The 17,216-nt window shown below is 34.9% G+C and overlaps 2 protein-coding genes and 1 long non-coding RNA gene across 47 annotated transcripts in view; 1 reads left to right on the top strand and 2 right to left on the bottom strand.

Moving 5' to 3' along the window:
- The window catches only part of si:dkeyp-94g1.1, a 219,541-nt gene that overhangs the window by 29,765 nt on the left and 172,560 nt on the right, over positions 1-17,216 (top strand). The window lies entirely within an intron of this gene.
- On the bottom strand, positions 1,206-8,429 carry LOC141378924 (natural killer cell receptor 2B4-like). The gene is made up of 3 exons (XM_073930935.1): positions 8,298-8,429; positions 2,688-2,993; positions 1,206-1,518 (listed from the first exon to the last, which is right to left on the bottom strand). The coding sequence occupies exons 1-3, from the start codon at positions 8,350-8,352 to the stop codon at positions 1,235-1,237; spliced, it is 645 nt and encodes a 214-aa protein (XP_073787036.1). The 5' UTR covers positions 8,353-8,429; the 3' UTR covers positions 1,206-1,234.
- On the bottom strand, positions 4,292-6,994 carry LOC141378926 (uncharacterized). The gene is made up of 6 exons (XR_012394654.1): positions 6,935-6,994; positions 6,495-6,607; positions 5,440-5,566; positions 5,179-5,269; positions 4,813-4,855; positions 4,292-4,715 (listed from the first exon to the last, which is right to left on the bottom strand). It is a non-coding gene; the product is annotated as an uncharacterized lncRNA (long non-coding RNA).

Below are 17,216 nucleotides of genomic sequence, written 5' to 3'. Positions count from 1 at the left end.
AAAATGAAGGGAACCCAAACCAAGTTGAATGTAATAATGCACAAATATATTTATTTACAGGTTACAAAAAGAAAAAAATGATAAAATAAAATAATGTGCAAAAAGGGGTATCAAAGTAAACAAATTAATTGTCTAACATAACATTATTCAATACAAAAAATTATATAGGAGCAAAGTTCAAATAAACAAAATTAATATAAGCAGTGGGTAAGGCAAAGGAAGTCAAACGAAAAAACGGTCCTCCAAAGCAGTCTCTCCAACACAGTTTGGAAGCTCCTTTTATAAAGCCTGAAGATTAGCCGCACCTGCTGCATCATAACGAGTCGCCTGTTTAGAAACAGAAAGCAAAAACCAGGAAACAGAACGAACCAATCACAAACCCATAACACCTCCCCCTTAAAAGAAAGAGATTATAATAATCTCTGTCCTTAACTTTTTATAAATCCCCAAATAAATTAAAACAAAATGAAAATGAATTTTTCCTGTTTCTTAGAAAAATGTTGAGCAATCACCAGCAATCTACCAATATCTGGAGGCAGCAATTTAAGGGAAAGCCAAACATCCTAGAACTAAAAAAAAAACAAAAACTCATTCAATCAAACCACTAGCCATAAGGGGCTCTAGACAAAGTGTCAGCCAACACATTGTCTACGCCCTCTATGTGACGAATATCCAGAGCAAATGGTTGTAAAAAGAGAAACCATCGAATAAGACGCTGATTTGGATTTTGTAGAGAATGCAAGAAGGTAGGGGATTATGATCGGTATATATCACAATTGGGGTAATACCAGAAGTCAGGTAAACCTCAAAATGTTGAATTGCCCAAATCAATGCTAAAGCTGAACATTCATCAGAAAATCATTCATTGATTATCAAGGCTATTTAAGGTGGGGCCTTCTATATTAGCTACAGACTTTCCCTATCTGCTTATTATAAGATAATCATGGTTTTTATCTGTCTAATGAAAGTTCAAACATAAAATGGCTTTATTGCTAATTAGGAAAACATAATTTGCCTCTATTGCGCGTTTTTTTTTTTTTTTTTTTTTTGCTGCCTTGAGTCAGAAACTGACCACCGAAAAAAAGGTAGACAAAGCCATAAACCAAAAAGGACGCTGAGATAATTCTCAAGTATGCTGTATTTCTATTTAAGACCAAAAATATTTTTGCCTAGAATGAAAGTAAATCAACAGTCATTTCGGTTCAGTGTTTACTCACAGTAACAATCTTTTTATTCAGTCAGAGCGCATACAGAATGTGTCTAGTTTAACAGGGCAGAGTTCATGAACCACCTTAATATTAGTTTTCCAGCTCACTGGGTTGCTGTAGTTACACATGATGAACGTGGTGTTGCAGTTGAGTCTTAAGATGTGGTCATCAGCTGATGTCACTTCCTCCTTAGAACAACCGCTGTTATAGATGGAGCTAATATTAATGTTATGTCCACTACATGTAAAGCAGCACAGTTCAGAACAGGAGCAGTTTGAGTTTACAGTCAGAACTGGAGCTTCCACTTCATCTGAAACGCATTTTAAAGATATTTAAGGAAACACTAGCATATTCAGAGATACATAAAAAATGTAAGGCAAAGCATTAGCAGGGCTTCAGGCTAAATGGTCATGTTTGCAAGCCTTTTATTCTCAATTCAACTAGTGCCATACTACGATTTTTCAACTCGATGATGTTGTATATCAAATACTGTACACAAATTCATGGGGTCAATATCACTATTATGGCCATTCAAGTTAGAAATGCGCAGAGCCTTTTTTTAATTTTAATAAGATAACAATGTTAGAATGAAATATAAAGTCTTTTTGGAATATTAGTTTATTTATTAATTATTATTAATTAACAAATTAAATTACACATTTTTAAAATGGTCAAATTGACTTCCTTGTTTGTTGTATTAAAAAGAGTAAATTAGCATTTTCAGCAACACTACGTGATTGAGTTAATGCCTATTGGTGCACTTGTTCACTTTTAAATCAGCTCAGAAGTTAAAAAGCAAATAAACATCTTGTTTATGCACTCAGAAATAAATCAGAATCTGTATCAGAATTGGTTAATTTGAGAAATCAAGGTCAATGCTTCTCTAATTTGCACTGTAAACTTTTTTTTTTTTTCTAATTTGCACTTAAACTTTACAGTTCTATAAGGGTGGATGATTGAAGAAAAGCACACATATATTTAACATGAAGAACTGAGAATAAATGAGTCTCATGATCTAAACACCAAGCAAAATGATTCACCATGATTCAAAGTGGTAGGTTCATCCAACGTTGAAGATTGTCATCTATTTCTTTAAGTAATGAAGTATGGTTAAGTGCAAACAACTCTGACAGCCTGGCAGAAACATTGATACCCAAATATGTGATGTACTGTAGTTTGTGCACAGAGGGATTTGTGATGTTTGGGATGCCACATCCACTTAAATGGTGGAATTTAATAGAAGTATAGCAGATTTATTCCAGTCGATTGAGTATTTAGATACGTTTAGACAAGTATCCATAAGTTTTATTGTTTCTTGTAATGATGTTTGAGGATTTTGTAAGTATAATTAATATATCATCAGCATAGAGACTGATTTTATGGTGTAGGGTGATTGATTGAAGAAAAGCACACATTTAACATGAATAACTGAGAATAAATGAGTCTCATGATCTAAACACCAAGCAAAATGACACTCACCTATAACAGACACTCTGTATACAACAGCAATGTCTTTACTTGAGGCTCCGGTTATTGTTACTGTGTAGAGTCCACCGTCTGTCTTCTGCATGTTCTTCAGAGTCAGGGAGAAGCTTGATTCATTGAACTCTATTCTGTCCTGATATTTAGGGAAAGATCTATTATTTTTAGAGATGAAATATTTAAATACATATTCAGTTTTATCATTTTTCCAGGTTATATCATCAAACGTCAGTGGTTGTGTCTGTAAATCCAGTTGAACAGAAGCTCCTGTCTGTACAAATTTGGAGATCTCAGCACTGAAGCCTGAGGAGAGAGAATTGTTATTATTATTATTATTATTATTATTATGTTGATGATGATGATGATGAGGATGATGATGATGTTGTTTGCATTTGGTGAATTTACTGGACAGATCATCATGCACATTTTCAGACATTTGCCATGATTATACAGGGTTTGCTTATCATTTAGAAATACTAAACACAGTAAAATATCGTATTTAGCGTTTAATACAGATCTAATGCTCATCAACAGCTATTTGCCTTGTTTACTCGCTCAACTAAACAACGTGGAGCAAAGTTTTAGCATGTTCATATTCTGTGTACCCCATTTCCAACTGAATGTCCCACATTGATTATTATTGGCATAAATGCAATTGCTGTTAATAAAAAAATAATTATGCTTACTGTTACATATTTTCATGAAACTACTTAACACTTTAGTAATAATAACAAAAACACTGTTTTTGTGTCTGTTTTTTTTTTCCTTTGTGTGCTGTTAAAGATGTTTTCAGTCTTAACTTGGCCCAAACTTTCTTCATGCAAATGGAATGATTTTTGATAACTAATCTTTTGACATATATTTTGGGAAAATGCTTCGAAAACTAGCTTAGAATTCTGTGTTTAGAATGTTTAGGAACGATACACTCCGTAAAAATGTATAACCGTTTTTTCCCCTATTGACTTCCATTATAATGTCATTTATTTTTTGTAAAGCCATGACACTATAAAGTCATGAGTTTTTGATTGATAATGGTTTTCCCTGTTGGGAAGAGGTGCATGTGCAATTTTTACAGTTTATGATTGGTTGTATTGCAAAACAAATATAGAGGTATATGGAGTATTGTGTGGGGGTGAGACCTTTGCACATGTATGTTGACATGTCTGAGAAAATCTAAATAAGCAGCTCAAATCTAAGAACAAAGTAAAAGTTGTAAGTGTATTTATGCACACTCTATAATCTATGTTTTACTCCATACACAGCAAAATATGGGGACCCAAAACAACTCTATGGGTGTTAATTTCAACACTTTGAAAGTGTCTCATGGGGTCCACTCAAAACAGACTTAAATCAACACTTTCAAAAGGGTTGGCACATTGACACCGAAGTAAGGGTTAATTTTAACTCTGGGCAGAGTTAAAAAATGTAACTATATTTAACACCGCCTGGTGTAATATATTATTTTATTCAACTCTCTTGAGTGTAAATATGGTAAAAAACTCAAATAGACTGTAAATTACAAAAGAAAAAACATTTTATTTGAAAACATTCACCACTTCAACAATTCATTCAGTTTTTAAAATGCAACAATGTCAAATATGCTTTAAATGTTTTATTAGTACAGACAGTATCAACAAAATATGTATGACCAGTGCTCAAAAAGGCTGTTTTAGTCCTTTGGTCCAAACTTGATGTTTCATCAATTTTCTTCTGAACGCATAGTTTACTTCTGAAATTACATTTTAAACAACTTGGCGTGCAAATCTTTCACTTCTGGTGTTTCCTTGGTCCTCCATATCAACACACAGCAGTTTAAATGAAGGTATAAATGCTGTAAACTTGTGTAAAAACAAACTGGAGCTATGAAATCTCATCAAGCATGTCCTGTGAAAGATGTGCTTCCCAGCCACAGGATGACCTTTTTATCCATGACGATGTAGTAGCTGCTGATCGCTCGTCTGGTGGTTCCTGATGCACGGATATAGGGTGATGCTCTTCTAAGAACTCTTCAAGACTCCAGCATGACTAAGAAAAATGTTTGAAAACAAATTGCAATCAAATTCTATGATATATTTAAAAGAACATTTAAAGTAAATAAAACATTCAAGAAATCTAAACTCACCTTTTGAAAATCTTCATGATGATCCACAACTTGACTCTCCCAGCTGGTTGAGGTGACAGGATATGGAAAAGTAGAAAAAACACATACATCACTGTTGGATCTCCAAAAACAATTAGGTTAATCACTATGACTAGAACTGGAAAAACAGGCAGCTGTCTGTCCAGAATCCTGAATTTAACACAACACTTGGAGCAAAATTTAGAGGAGCTTAAAATCTTTTATATCATTTAGTGATGCTGACTTCCCCAAAATATTGGCCACAGTGTAAAAAAATTCCTAAACTTACAGTTTTCTGTAAGCGTGTGCGTGTGTGTGTGTGTGTGTGTGTGTGTGTGTGTGTGTGTGCGTGCATGCGTGTTTCTTTACCAGATTCAACTTGTTGGGCCCTTTCAGGACCAGTATTGACGCCACCTTTCCTGGAGTCTAGCAGATGTTTCAGGTCCAAATATAATCTTAACTATTAGGATAAGCAGAAGAGGAAAAGTGCAAAGCAAAGAGCAAAACATTATTTAAGTAACAGTTCACCCACAATACAAAACTTATCACCTTCATGTCATTTGTTATTCTCTAATGCTCTAATACCCTCTCAGCTTATGTGAAACAAATACAGAACTTTATCAAACGTACCTTCATTATTATCACCACATATGACCAAGAAGGTGTGCTTAGTCATTTCACCAACTCTGGAAATACACCATCCGTCTCTAATCTGCCACCGTCACAGGGTCTTGTGTTATTGTATAGAGAACTGTGGCTGTTAAAAAACAACAAAACATTAGTATCTAACACATATGCATAACCTTCAGATAAAAAAAGAGAGATGAACATCACTAAGTATGCCTCACACATTTTCAGATATATTTTGATTCAGATGTTGATTATTGATAATAAATCTACAAATCAAACCTGTATCATCATTAGGCTGCTCAAATATGAATCAGTTGATTAATTTTACAGACAGGTGGCTGTTTACAACGCACTAAATTGTCTTTAATAAAACGGAAATGTTGTGTACAGTACATGCTGAGTTTAGCCTATAGTTTTAAGCACAATATCATGCGGGAGAAAAAGCTTCACTAAGATGTTCCTGACTACAGAAATAGTCTAACTTACTAACGTCAGACATCCCGAGTTGGGAAAAGTCATTTTCGGGGGATACAGAGTTGATTTGCGGGAGGTAGCGGGAGAGATGAGTACCTGAAGAGCGGTGGGGTAACTTGCGTGCGACGTACCTGAAGAGCTGGGAGGGATGCGGTGGAGAGGGGTGTGCAAAGTGTTTAATGACCGGGCGGGAGACGCGCGATTTCCGGGAGATTATCATTCATTTGCGGGCATCTACTTAGGCATCTGGGAGTCTCTGTGCATTTGCGGGATAACGTTAACGTTAGTCCCGCAACTTCCGGGAGACTTCTGTAATGTCAAATGTCTGAGAAAGTGCAAACGCGGTCATTTAAAGACATTAATGTTAACATTCCGACTTTAATGGTTGTCAACACTTAATATAATTCAAGCGTACGTTATCACGCGAGTCTATGGACTAACGGTAAATGGACGGCCACGAATGAACCAGTTTAAAAGGGCTGCGGTGTTTAAAATAACCAAACTAACATACATGGATAACAAACAATCAAATGTTTTAGTCAGGAAGCCTTTTACAAGTAAGCATATGTTCATTTACTCACCAGATATGTTTTAGAAACTCTCCAGAGCTTATGGAAACCGTCCTGTGTTGCCGTTAGCATCCGGGCAGAGTAGGCTAACGTTAGGCGGCTCCGGGGATTCCCTCGCTAGTTTGCTTCGAATTAAAGGAGAAGTGTCGATTTTATTTTACAGATGGGTAACAACGCACAAAATGCGTTGACAAAAAAAGCGTGACAGAAATGTGTTGAACATGTACATTTGATGTTTTTATGCACTATGTATGCGTGAGCACATATAAAAACATTCTTGAAAAGAAGTCGATAGTAATGCAGTTAAGCTAGATACACAAACGACCATGAATGAACCGCAGAAGATTAAAATTGTCACTACATTCTAAAGTTATTAACTTAACAATATGTTTACAACTGTATTTCCTTAAAGAAAGTCAGTAAAATACCAACATTTAGGTAGTTTGACTCACCAGTTGCTGTTCTAAACTTCAGATGGAAAATGGCGTCTGGAAAATTCTTCAGTGACTGGGGCTGCATGAACTCCCGGATGTTGGAAATAACACCACCAAGTGTAAAAAAGATAACTCCTTGATTTCGCACTGAATAAAATCAATTCTAACTCTTATTATATTCATTTATCAAAATCTAACTCTTTAACGTCAACACTTTACTCTGAAATGCTTCAACACCGAGAATTTAACTCTGATGAATTTGCTGTGTAGAACTCTATATAAGAGCAATAAGCTTTTTTTCACAGGCCTATCTAAAGGGTTAATGCTGCCAACTTGTGATCTACAGTAAGAATTACACATTGTGCCTCTACCCAGCAAGGGTATCAAGAATGATTCTTTGATGTCATGGCTTTGCAATTAAAAAAAAAATGTTGTTATAATGGAAGTCAATGTGGAAATAAATGCCACCAACATAATAAAAAGGGTAGTACATTTAACAGTACACAGGGCTTAGTAAGTGTTTCCTTGAGCTGAAGACACATTTGTGAACAGTGAACAGCGGATGGGCGAAGAGGGCGGTTGAGGAGGGAGATGATTCAGGATTTCAGAGATTCCGGATCTGACATATTCCGGCACAAATTAAGCCCTGATGGCAGCCCCATGAACCATTTGCAAAATTTGCGCAAGCTTTGGCACACTGATAGAGGACAGTCTGACCTTTAACCACAACAAATTTGATCTCGCTAGCACTGTTGTCCTGCAAGACACGCCATTTTGTTCTTTGTATGTTCACACATGTAGCGGAATAACAACAAAGCTTGACTGGACTGTGCCCCCACCACATTTTGAGCCCGAAAAATCCCTGTGTTATACACCAAGATATATTTCTCAATATGAAATCATGCTATGAAAACACACAATTTTATGATATAAGATGAATGGTGAACATTGTGATCAAGACTGGCAACTATCACACAACAGTCTTAAATTATGCCTGTATGGAGGTCAATTTAAAAGAAATGATGAGCTACTGTACTTTCACATTAAAAGTTGGTACGTAGAAGAAATACCGAGACACTAGCAAATTAACAATCTTTTTTTAAGTTTACACAGAGTTTATCTGTATTTTGATAATAAGATTAAGGAGCAACAGTTTTCGAACTACCAATTTCTTAAAACAATCTAAAATGAGAACTGCAGTAAAGAAAGTTTGATTTAACAACGTTTTCACAAGTAATCATCAAAAACGAAACACCCATTTTAAGACAATTTACCAGGAAATGAGCTTGGTTACAGTATATGAACCCTACCTAGTGCAGTTATCTCTGTAACAATAACCAGTAATTCTCAATAAATGTGTACTTTGTGATCATTAGTTTACCTGTTTTGGCGGTCAGAAGAAAAAGTAGAAAATTGAGGAGGAGATTTATCGCCATTGCATCTGATGAGAAACCGAATGTAAAATGACTGCTGCGGCGTTAACTTCCTATTGTAGAAGCAGAAGCCACAACGCAGAACTTCTTCCTGCTACTGTAGATTTGAACAAATGCATTAAAAACTTTTTAAAGTGAATTGCAGTAACACAGTTTGCCCTCTCCAGCTTACTATTATATGCTGGCCTGTTTGCATGTGCTGTGTAAATTGCTCAAAGTTTATTTATTTATTTATTGTAATTTTTTTTATTAATTTATGTATGTATGTATGTATGTATGTATGTATGTGTATGTATGTATATATATATATATATATATATATATATATATATATATATATATATATATATATATATATATATATATATATATATATATATTTTTTTTTTTTTTTTTTTTTAATACAGTTTTGTAGCAGTCTCGTTCACAATTGACACTTCATCTCTTCTCTACATCCTTCTGCTTTCTCACAGCACTGTGAAATAAACCACTCATGAACTCCACAAAAAAAAAAACAGTCTGACATTTTTACATTCAGCAGAAAATTTTGTTAGGTGTGAAGAGGAAGCTCTGCTGCCTGGAAATAGTGAGGTACCACATGAGGTTTAGCTCTACTCAGTCTTTAAAAAAAATACTAATAAAAAAAACTAAATTCTGATGCTTTTTTGAATCTGGTCGTGTGACACAGTGAAATTATGTATTTCAAGTCCAGAAGGGTTAGAGGAGTAAAAACATATTTTTACCAAATGTAGATACTTATGAAATATTGTGTTACTAAAAAAAAACTCACCGCTGTTTACCGAGTGTAATCACAGATACAGGGACACTGGAGTGTTTTAAAGCCATGAAGATCAGTCGATTCATCAGCGCATCCCTCGAATGTCAGCTTATAGACAAACCAGCTGATTGCATGTGCTCTGGTTACCCTCAGTAAACAGTGGTGAGTTTAGTAAACGGATGACCTTCACGGTTAATCACAGCCATTTATTTTGAGCATGTGAACACAAAGGCAAATCAGCGCTGTTTAAGAGCATGCTTAACAGTGTTCAAATGTTAGCAGAAATGGACGTTTTTTAAAATTTCAATATCGTTTGTGTAACCCGCACGATATAGAAACCAAGGAGATTACAATATTATACTATCAACTTTGGACCAAGTTATCAGAAGTTTAAGTTCGCTCTGGAGCCAACTTTGCAGCAAGACAAGGGAAATGATGACACAAGACAGGAATTTTTGTATCAAAATATATATGATTTATATTGTAAATATTAGTGAGAAATGAAATAAATTAAATAAAATAACAAACTAATTATTCTCAAATTTGGACTTTGAAATGTATATTTCCCCAAATATAAAGTAATAAAATAAAATAAAGGCTTTTCACACTATGTCATGTGTTTTCTTCACAAAAACAAAATGTAAAAGGTAAATATAAACAACTTCAGCACTCCTCAGGTAAGTAAGACCATAGTAATAATTGAAACACTTCAATTAGGAAAAAAAACGGCTAGAAAATTGAACCCAGAAAATAATTTCTTGTCAGATACCAAAGTGATTCGGCAAAATGATTCACTAGTCCATCAAACAAATATGATTGATCACCTGTTTGGTTGCGAAATGTTCAAGTTCAGTTCAATAAACTCAAATGTTTATAATGCACCCGTTGCAGTGTTTTGTTTTAACACTGATTAGTAGCTCAGTTCCAGAAAAATAGAACTAAATATGACTCTGGCTTTCAGTCGTTCCTGTGTCCGATAGACGATGGAAAATATAAACTCAAATTTCCTACCAATCAGATGAATTGGGCAACACGAAATATTGGTTCCATAAAACCGGGCGGCTCGCCAGTTTCCACCAACAGCGAATGTCCTCCAAGATGGCAGAAACAAGAATACTTTGGACTTCTAGAACTCCACACTCCAAATGTCAGGTGTCAGGATCACGAACAGAGAAGATGGAAGAACAAAAACAGAGGAAAAGAACACACAAAAAAAACCCAACCTTGAAAAGACAAGGTGGAAAGGCACCATTGATTTCCATTCACCTTTAAACAATGAATATAAATCAGTGCATACAATCAGTTCTCACATAAACTTAACCAATTTAAATAAAATAGGATAAATGTACAATAAAGTATCAACTCTCATATTAAACCACATTATCTTCACTACAATTGAAATTTCGTATTTGTATATAGCTATTAAACTGAAAAAACATCTTAATAGATGCACTCACATTCTGTTAGCATGCTAGTTTAAGCACACGGTTAGCAAAACACATGTGAGCCATTTGCACATGCTAAAAGAGCACATGGAAAAGAAAAAGAGCAGATGTCCGTTTGTAACACTAATACACTTCCCAAAAACATTTAAACAGCAGATTTGCTCTTAATCCACACTTAGATTCACATTAATGTGCATTTTAACCATTTAACATACATTCAGACTATATTTATGAACCATTTACACCATAAATGACTTATAACAATCACTTTTAGTGAAATACAATAATATACAATTCACTCACCAAGAAATGTAGTAGTTATAGTTGAAGAAAAAAATGACTTATGAACCAAAAAAAAAAAATACAGCCTAATCAGATCTGTGCTTCAGACGATTCCTGTCCTTTTTCCAAACGCGATTGGGGGTTTGAGTACGGACAGTAGTATATTACAGCAACTAAATCAAGTTTCAACTGCTTGTTTTACTTCTAATTTCTCAAATTTTACAGCTATACACGACGCGGGCCGCGGGCCGCGAGCTCGCTTCAGCTGTTCACGTTTCTCTCGTTTCACTCCTCTCTCACGCTGTGATTCTGCCTCTCTCTCAACTCAACGCGCGCAGATGACGTTATTCCGGGAGGCGGAGCTAGTATTTTTTTCACTCGCAGTTAAATAGATGCATTTAATTTTATCTGTATTCTACGATTATATAATGTTTCTTTTTTTCTTTTTGATAACATTGTGACTATTACAAAATACAAATAAAATTATTTTACATGTACTCCAGTTATTGTTCTTATTTATTTATTTGGTTAAAGGGCTTGATAAGGACTACAGTAACCTGGGTTGCATTTGGTAACTAATTCCAGTATCGTGACAACACTACCTACTAGGTAGAACTGCACGATTCTGACTAAAATGAGAATCGCGATATTTATTTTTTTTTTTGCTTAAAATAAAGATCATGATTTTCTCACGATTCTGTGGATGTAAAATAAAGCTTGATATGACATTTTGTTTAGATTTTTTTCAAACATATGGTGAAACAACAATATTAATATTATGTATAGATCTTATGGTTTCTATAAATAATTCTATTTTACTTATAATAATTCTGATGTTGAATTATGTTTGAGATATATGCTTGCAATTTGTTATTGACAACATTTTTAGACCATTTAACTAGATTACTAATAAGATTACAAAATGACCATTTAGACCATCACTGGTAAAATCAACATTATATAGGCTGGAGTAGTTATACTGACACTGTAAACATTTATTTTCATGCACAGCTGTGTGTTCGATATGAAAGAAAAAAACTTATCAAATGCTTGTTGCAGTCATAAATCTAAAATGCGATATGAATATTTAAATGATGTGCACACTTTCGGTTTAATTTTCACTGCTAAGTGCTGTCTTTACTTCGCGTGCGGCTCTCAAACGATCACTCTGTGCCACAAACTAAATATTATTTACAACCTTATTAGCTGTTACTTTCACAGCATATGCATGTTCTGTTCACTGAACAGCGCGTGTCATTAAGGGTGCACTCCCGCACAGTCAGCAGCTCACGTCACGTGTGATTTCCCAGCCATGAACACAGCATTATATGAAGACAGAAATTACATTTTTAGATGAATTATACCTTATAAATACATTATGTGACTCTTTTAACATCATTTTGAGGTGTCCATGTCGCTGAGCAATATATGTGAAAAAATGAAAAGACTCGTGCAGCCGCCTTTTCTTCTCTCCTGAACTTGAAAATATAGTTGACAGAATCGTAGAAATGCTGGATTAAGATCATCTCGGGGGTCGAATCGAGATCGCAATCTTTTTTCGATTAATTGTGCAGCTCTACTACTAGTGCTGCTCTATTTTGGGGAAAAATCATAATCACGTTTATTTTGGTCATAATTGTAATCACGATTATTCAAAACTAGGGATGTAACGGTATTGTAAATACCGTCATACCGCAATATTAATTTTTTTCGATATTACCGTAGTCGCATGACTCGGTAAAACTATAGGTCTTCTGAGAGAATTTGCTCAGGCGAATGAAGCAAACGGGAGGTACCCTTACAAAAATAGCCTACAGGAATCCTGCAGGATTTTCATTTTTTTCTGCAGGAACCTGCTGGTATCCTGTAGGAATTATGAAATCCTGCAGGACAAATTGACAATATGTGCAGGCAATTCCTACAGGTTTTAGAATCATGCAGTACTTTTTGCAGGAATCCTGAAGGATTCTTTTTTTTCCTTCATAAAAGCTGCTGTCCTGCAGGAATTCAAAAATCCTGTAGGACACATTGACAATATGTGCAGGAATTTCCTACAGGTTTTTACAATGGATCCAAGCAAGTGACAAATCCTGCAGGATTTTATCATTCCTGCAGGACTTGCAGGAATTATTTGTTGTAATTGGAATGAAAGAAATTGTGTCACTTGTTTTTGGTAGCAATACAATATGAGTTCTAACAGATAAACAATACAACAAACAAACAAAAAATAAGAAAATAAATATATAAATAAAGTATACAAGTAGATTATAGGCAATTATAAAAATCAACCATTACACTAAACCATTCAAATTATGCATTTATGCAAACAAGCAAGCTGTTCACTTTTACGTTTAATTTCTATACTTTTTTTTCATTTATTAAAAATCTGTTTGGTTAGATGCAAAAATAAATAAATAAATAAAAAAAACTGCAAGACCTGTCCTTGAGGTAGATATTTGTTAAACGTATGTCTGTGCATTTTATGAGTTCAACAGAGTCTCTTCCTCTTTCTTTTAAAATGTTTGTTGCTGTTATCCTTTATTCTCTGTCTTTTTGACCTGAGAAACCTATTTTATTCTGTGTCCATTGCCTTTTTGTGGCAGCTGGAACTGGTGCCTCTTCATTTAAATACACTTTTTACTCCATTTTTATTCTTTAAAAAGAAGCAGGTTAAGGTTATTGTTCAGGTGATTGGGAAACATAATGTGTTTTCTGCAATGTTAGAGTAAATTTAATTAGGAAATTAATATAAACATTTGTTAAACATTTTAAATAAAATAATATATAAATGCTAAATTGACATTTGATAATACATTGCTGCCAATAATGTATAGGTTTATTTTATACACATGTAATATAATTACAATATTTTAAGTTAATAATGACTACTACTAATATATGTGTGTGTATTATTTGACAAAATGGACTAGACACATTAAAACAAACATTCCTATAAACAGATTTTTTCTTACAAAATAAATTATTTGTTTGTGGAATACGTGTGTTTTGATGAATCTGTGCTTTACAGATTTATACAGTCTTTCACGCTTAAAAAAGACGCTCGTTTTCGCCACCTACTGGCGTAACAGTGTAGTTTACATTATAAACTCCGGTAAAATGAATCATTCAGAGAAAAGATTCGATTCATTGAGATGACTCGCTTCACGTCGCCGATTTGAATGCACGTCAGTCAACTGTCACCAACCGTCTTCTGAAGGTAAAACACTTTTCTTAAGTTATTTTATCTTTAAAGTGCTCTAATAACTGCTCTGTTTTAATGTTAAATCAGTAAATTGTTTTGTAACACCAAAACAAATACTTACTTGATTTTTAAAGTCGAGATCACATTAACAATACTAGTACATTGCTAACGTCTACTACCGCCCATCATATCAGAACTTAATTTAAAAATGACTATATGAAATGATATTTTTTATCATTGCTAACATAACCAGTGTTTTATTTAGTATTTTCACTGCTTATAATTGATGCTAATATAGTTTTTGTTACCTCAGAAATCATTTATCGCTGCGGCCGGACAGCAAACTACTCTTTGGCAGGTACATTAAGGTAAAACTGTTGTCATGGATACAGTCAGCTGTAGCCATCAGAATTAATTGTGTGCATGTGTGTGTGTGTCTTTATTTATGTCTATATATTTATCTATCTTAGAAAATGGGCAAAACATGAGTCCTAACGTTAGTGGAATGGAGGGAGGAACCATCGACCTATGACATTATTGTTTCTAAAAAGAACCTACTGAAAAAGAATTTTGAACCTGGGGATGTTGTGGATGTTGCCTATGAGGATGAAAGTTCACCAGCCACAGTTCTTGACATTAAAGGTAAAACGTACAGCAAACATCAAGACTTGTGATCATGAGTAGGCATTGGACAATAACCGGTTTCAAGGTTTATGTCTGTTTGGAAAAGTCACGGTTTTATAACCACCAATATTTTCTGCTATACCGTTTCCAAGGTCTTTGTAAAGGTTTTTTATGTGTTGTAAAGAAATCTGTGTTTTTGAAACTAATGACGACAGCAGCAGTCAATGATTTATTTTAATTATTTAGACTGACATGTTTGCCGTTCCAAAATATTTAAAATCTTTCCTAAAATATATTGTGTTTAAGTTGTTGTTTTTTACTCAGATGTTTGAAAATAACTTATTTTAGAGCAGTAATCACAATATTGTGATATTTTATCCAAGGTTATCATACCAACAGAAACTTAAATCCTGCCCATTCTTTATCATGATTGAAGATAAGTATTTTCAACTTTATCTATTTCTCTTTAGAGAACAAAGAAACTCTCAGGAGGAGGATATTCAGAAGAGGGGAATTTACAGACGTAGTACAGAAGAAGTTTCCAAACGTACCAATATAATTGATCAGAGCAGCAGTAAGGGAAAAAGTAAATGATGAGCACAAGTTACAAGTAAGGTAATCATTTGTGCACGCACGCACACACGCACACACTTGTATGGACCCTTTTCACATTTGCGTGTTTTTTAGCAGCTGAAATCATCATAGTTGGTAAACTCCGAGTGCAGTGAATGAGAGAGTACAATGACTTTTTTTTTTTTTTTTTACAGTTCTATTTGCTACAGAAAACAATGTCAAATTTACTGTCCTGTCCCCGTAGACACTTCATTAGATACTCCTCGCATTGTTTTTTTAATTTGACAAAGATTGTATTATACATAAATGAATGTAAATGTGCATAAGTTTAAAAAATCTAAATATTAAAAACTTTAAGGTATTTAGGATGCAGATGATCTTTAACAACACATCATAACAGTCTTGTGAAAAGGGTCCATTGGTTGTTTTTAGGGGGATTCTTCATAGCTGTAATGGTTTTTATACTGTACAGACTGTATTCTGTATACTCTACCACTTACAGGACACTTTTTTTTCTTTTTTTTTAGGAAAATGGAGTAAACGCAGCCTGTTCATTGGATTCTGGTCTACTTTTTATTTATTTATTTTTTTAACAATTTTAATAAATAATTTGTGAAAATACATTGATTCATTGTGAAATTTCTCTCATTTCATATATATCCTGCACAATAATCCTACAGGAACTGTATATTTTAATAGACCTGTATGATTGTAATTCCTGCAGGAACAATCCCTGCATAAATTTCCTTCATAAATTTCTTTCTTAAAATTTCCTTCACAAAATTCCTGCAGGTATTCCTACAGGAAAATGAGCTGAAAATCCTGTAGGATACCTGTATGAAATTCCTACAGGATTCCTGTAGGCTATTTTTGTAAGGGTACCGGAAACTACAATTTCCATCAGCCCAGGCTTGGCCATAATCCCTTGCGGTCTGTTGTCGCTACAGATCCAGTAATGCGGAAATGGAGTGTGCTGCTAGAAGCGGGGATGAAAAAGCCCTGGAAAACCCTAAATCGGGTGTTGTCGCCGCGCGCGTACTGAATAGCGCTGTTGTCGCGCGAGTTCTTATCAGCTGTGTTGTCGCGCGCGTACTGAATAGCGGTGTTGTCGCGCGAGTTCTTATCAGCTGTGTTGTCTCGCGAGGTCTTATCAGCTGTGTTGTCGCGCGAGTTCTTATCAGCTGTGTTGTCGCGCGAGTTCTTATCAGCTGTGTTGTCGCGCAAGTTCTTATCAGCTGTGTTGTCGCGCGCGTACTGAATAGCGGTGTTGTCGCGCGCGTACTGAATAGCGGTGTTGTCGCGCGAGTTCTTATCAGCTGTGTTGTCGCGCGCGTTCTAATCAGCTGTGTTGTCGCGCGCGTACTATAAAGCGGGGACGGAGGGTATGTCGCGTCGCGGGGGCACTTTTGATCATTTTGGAAGGGCACTTTCTATCCAAGACTAAAAAGGGCATGTGCACTGCACAGGTTGTGCCCTGTGTGTGCACGTGCCTGCAAGTTAGGGAATACGACTCATATCATGGGGACTGCAGAAACAGCACACTGTTCAGATTGATGCAGACATGAGATCTCTATCTCACTCATGGTTTGTCCTCTCAAGTGGGGGAAAGACAATGCACAACGTTACCCACTGCTGTCAACCTCGGCCAAGTCATATCTCTCTGTCCCAGAAACCTCAGTCCCAAATGAGAGTTTTTTTTTTCTATTGCAGGGGACATTGTAAATACCCAGAGATACCAGCTTTTACCAGATTATATTTATATGATAATTTTCCTTTAAACCCATCTCTATCTAAGTGAGTGAGTGATTAAATGTTGAATGTGATGAGTTTTCAACACTACTAAATTGAAACTTTATTTTTTTACATGGTTTAATATTTTTTTGTTATTAAAATTAAAGTTCCTGTTTCAAAGCTTACAGATAGATGACTAATTTGTATGTCATTGACACTTTTGGCACTTTTT

Source organism: Danio rerio, chromosome 2 (genome assembly GCF_049306965.1).
Source record: "Danio rerio strain Tuebingen ecotype United States chromosome 2, GRCz12tu, whole genome shotgun sequence".
NCBI lineage: Eukaryota > Metazoa > Chordata > Actinopteri > Cypriniformes > Danionidae > Danio > Danio rerio.
The sequence above is the reverse complement of the archived record's forward strand: the minus strand, read 5'-3'. Positions and strand labels throughout refer to the sequence as shown.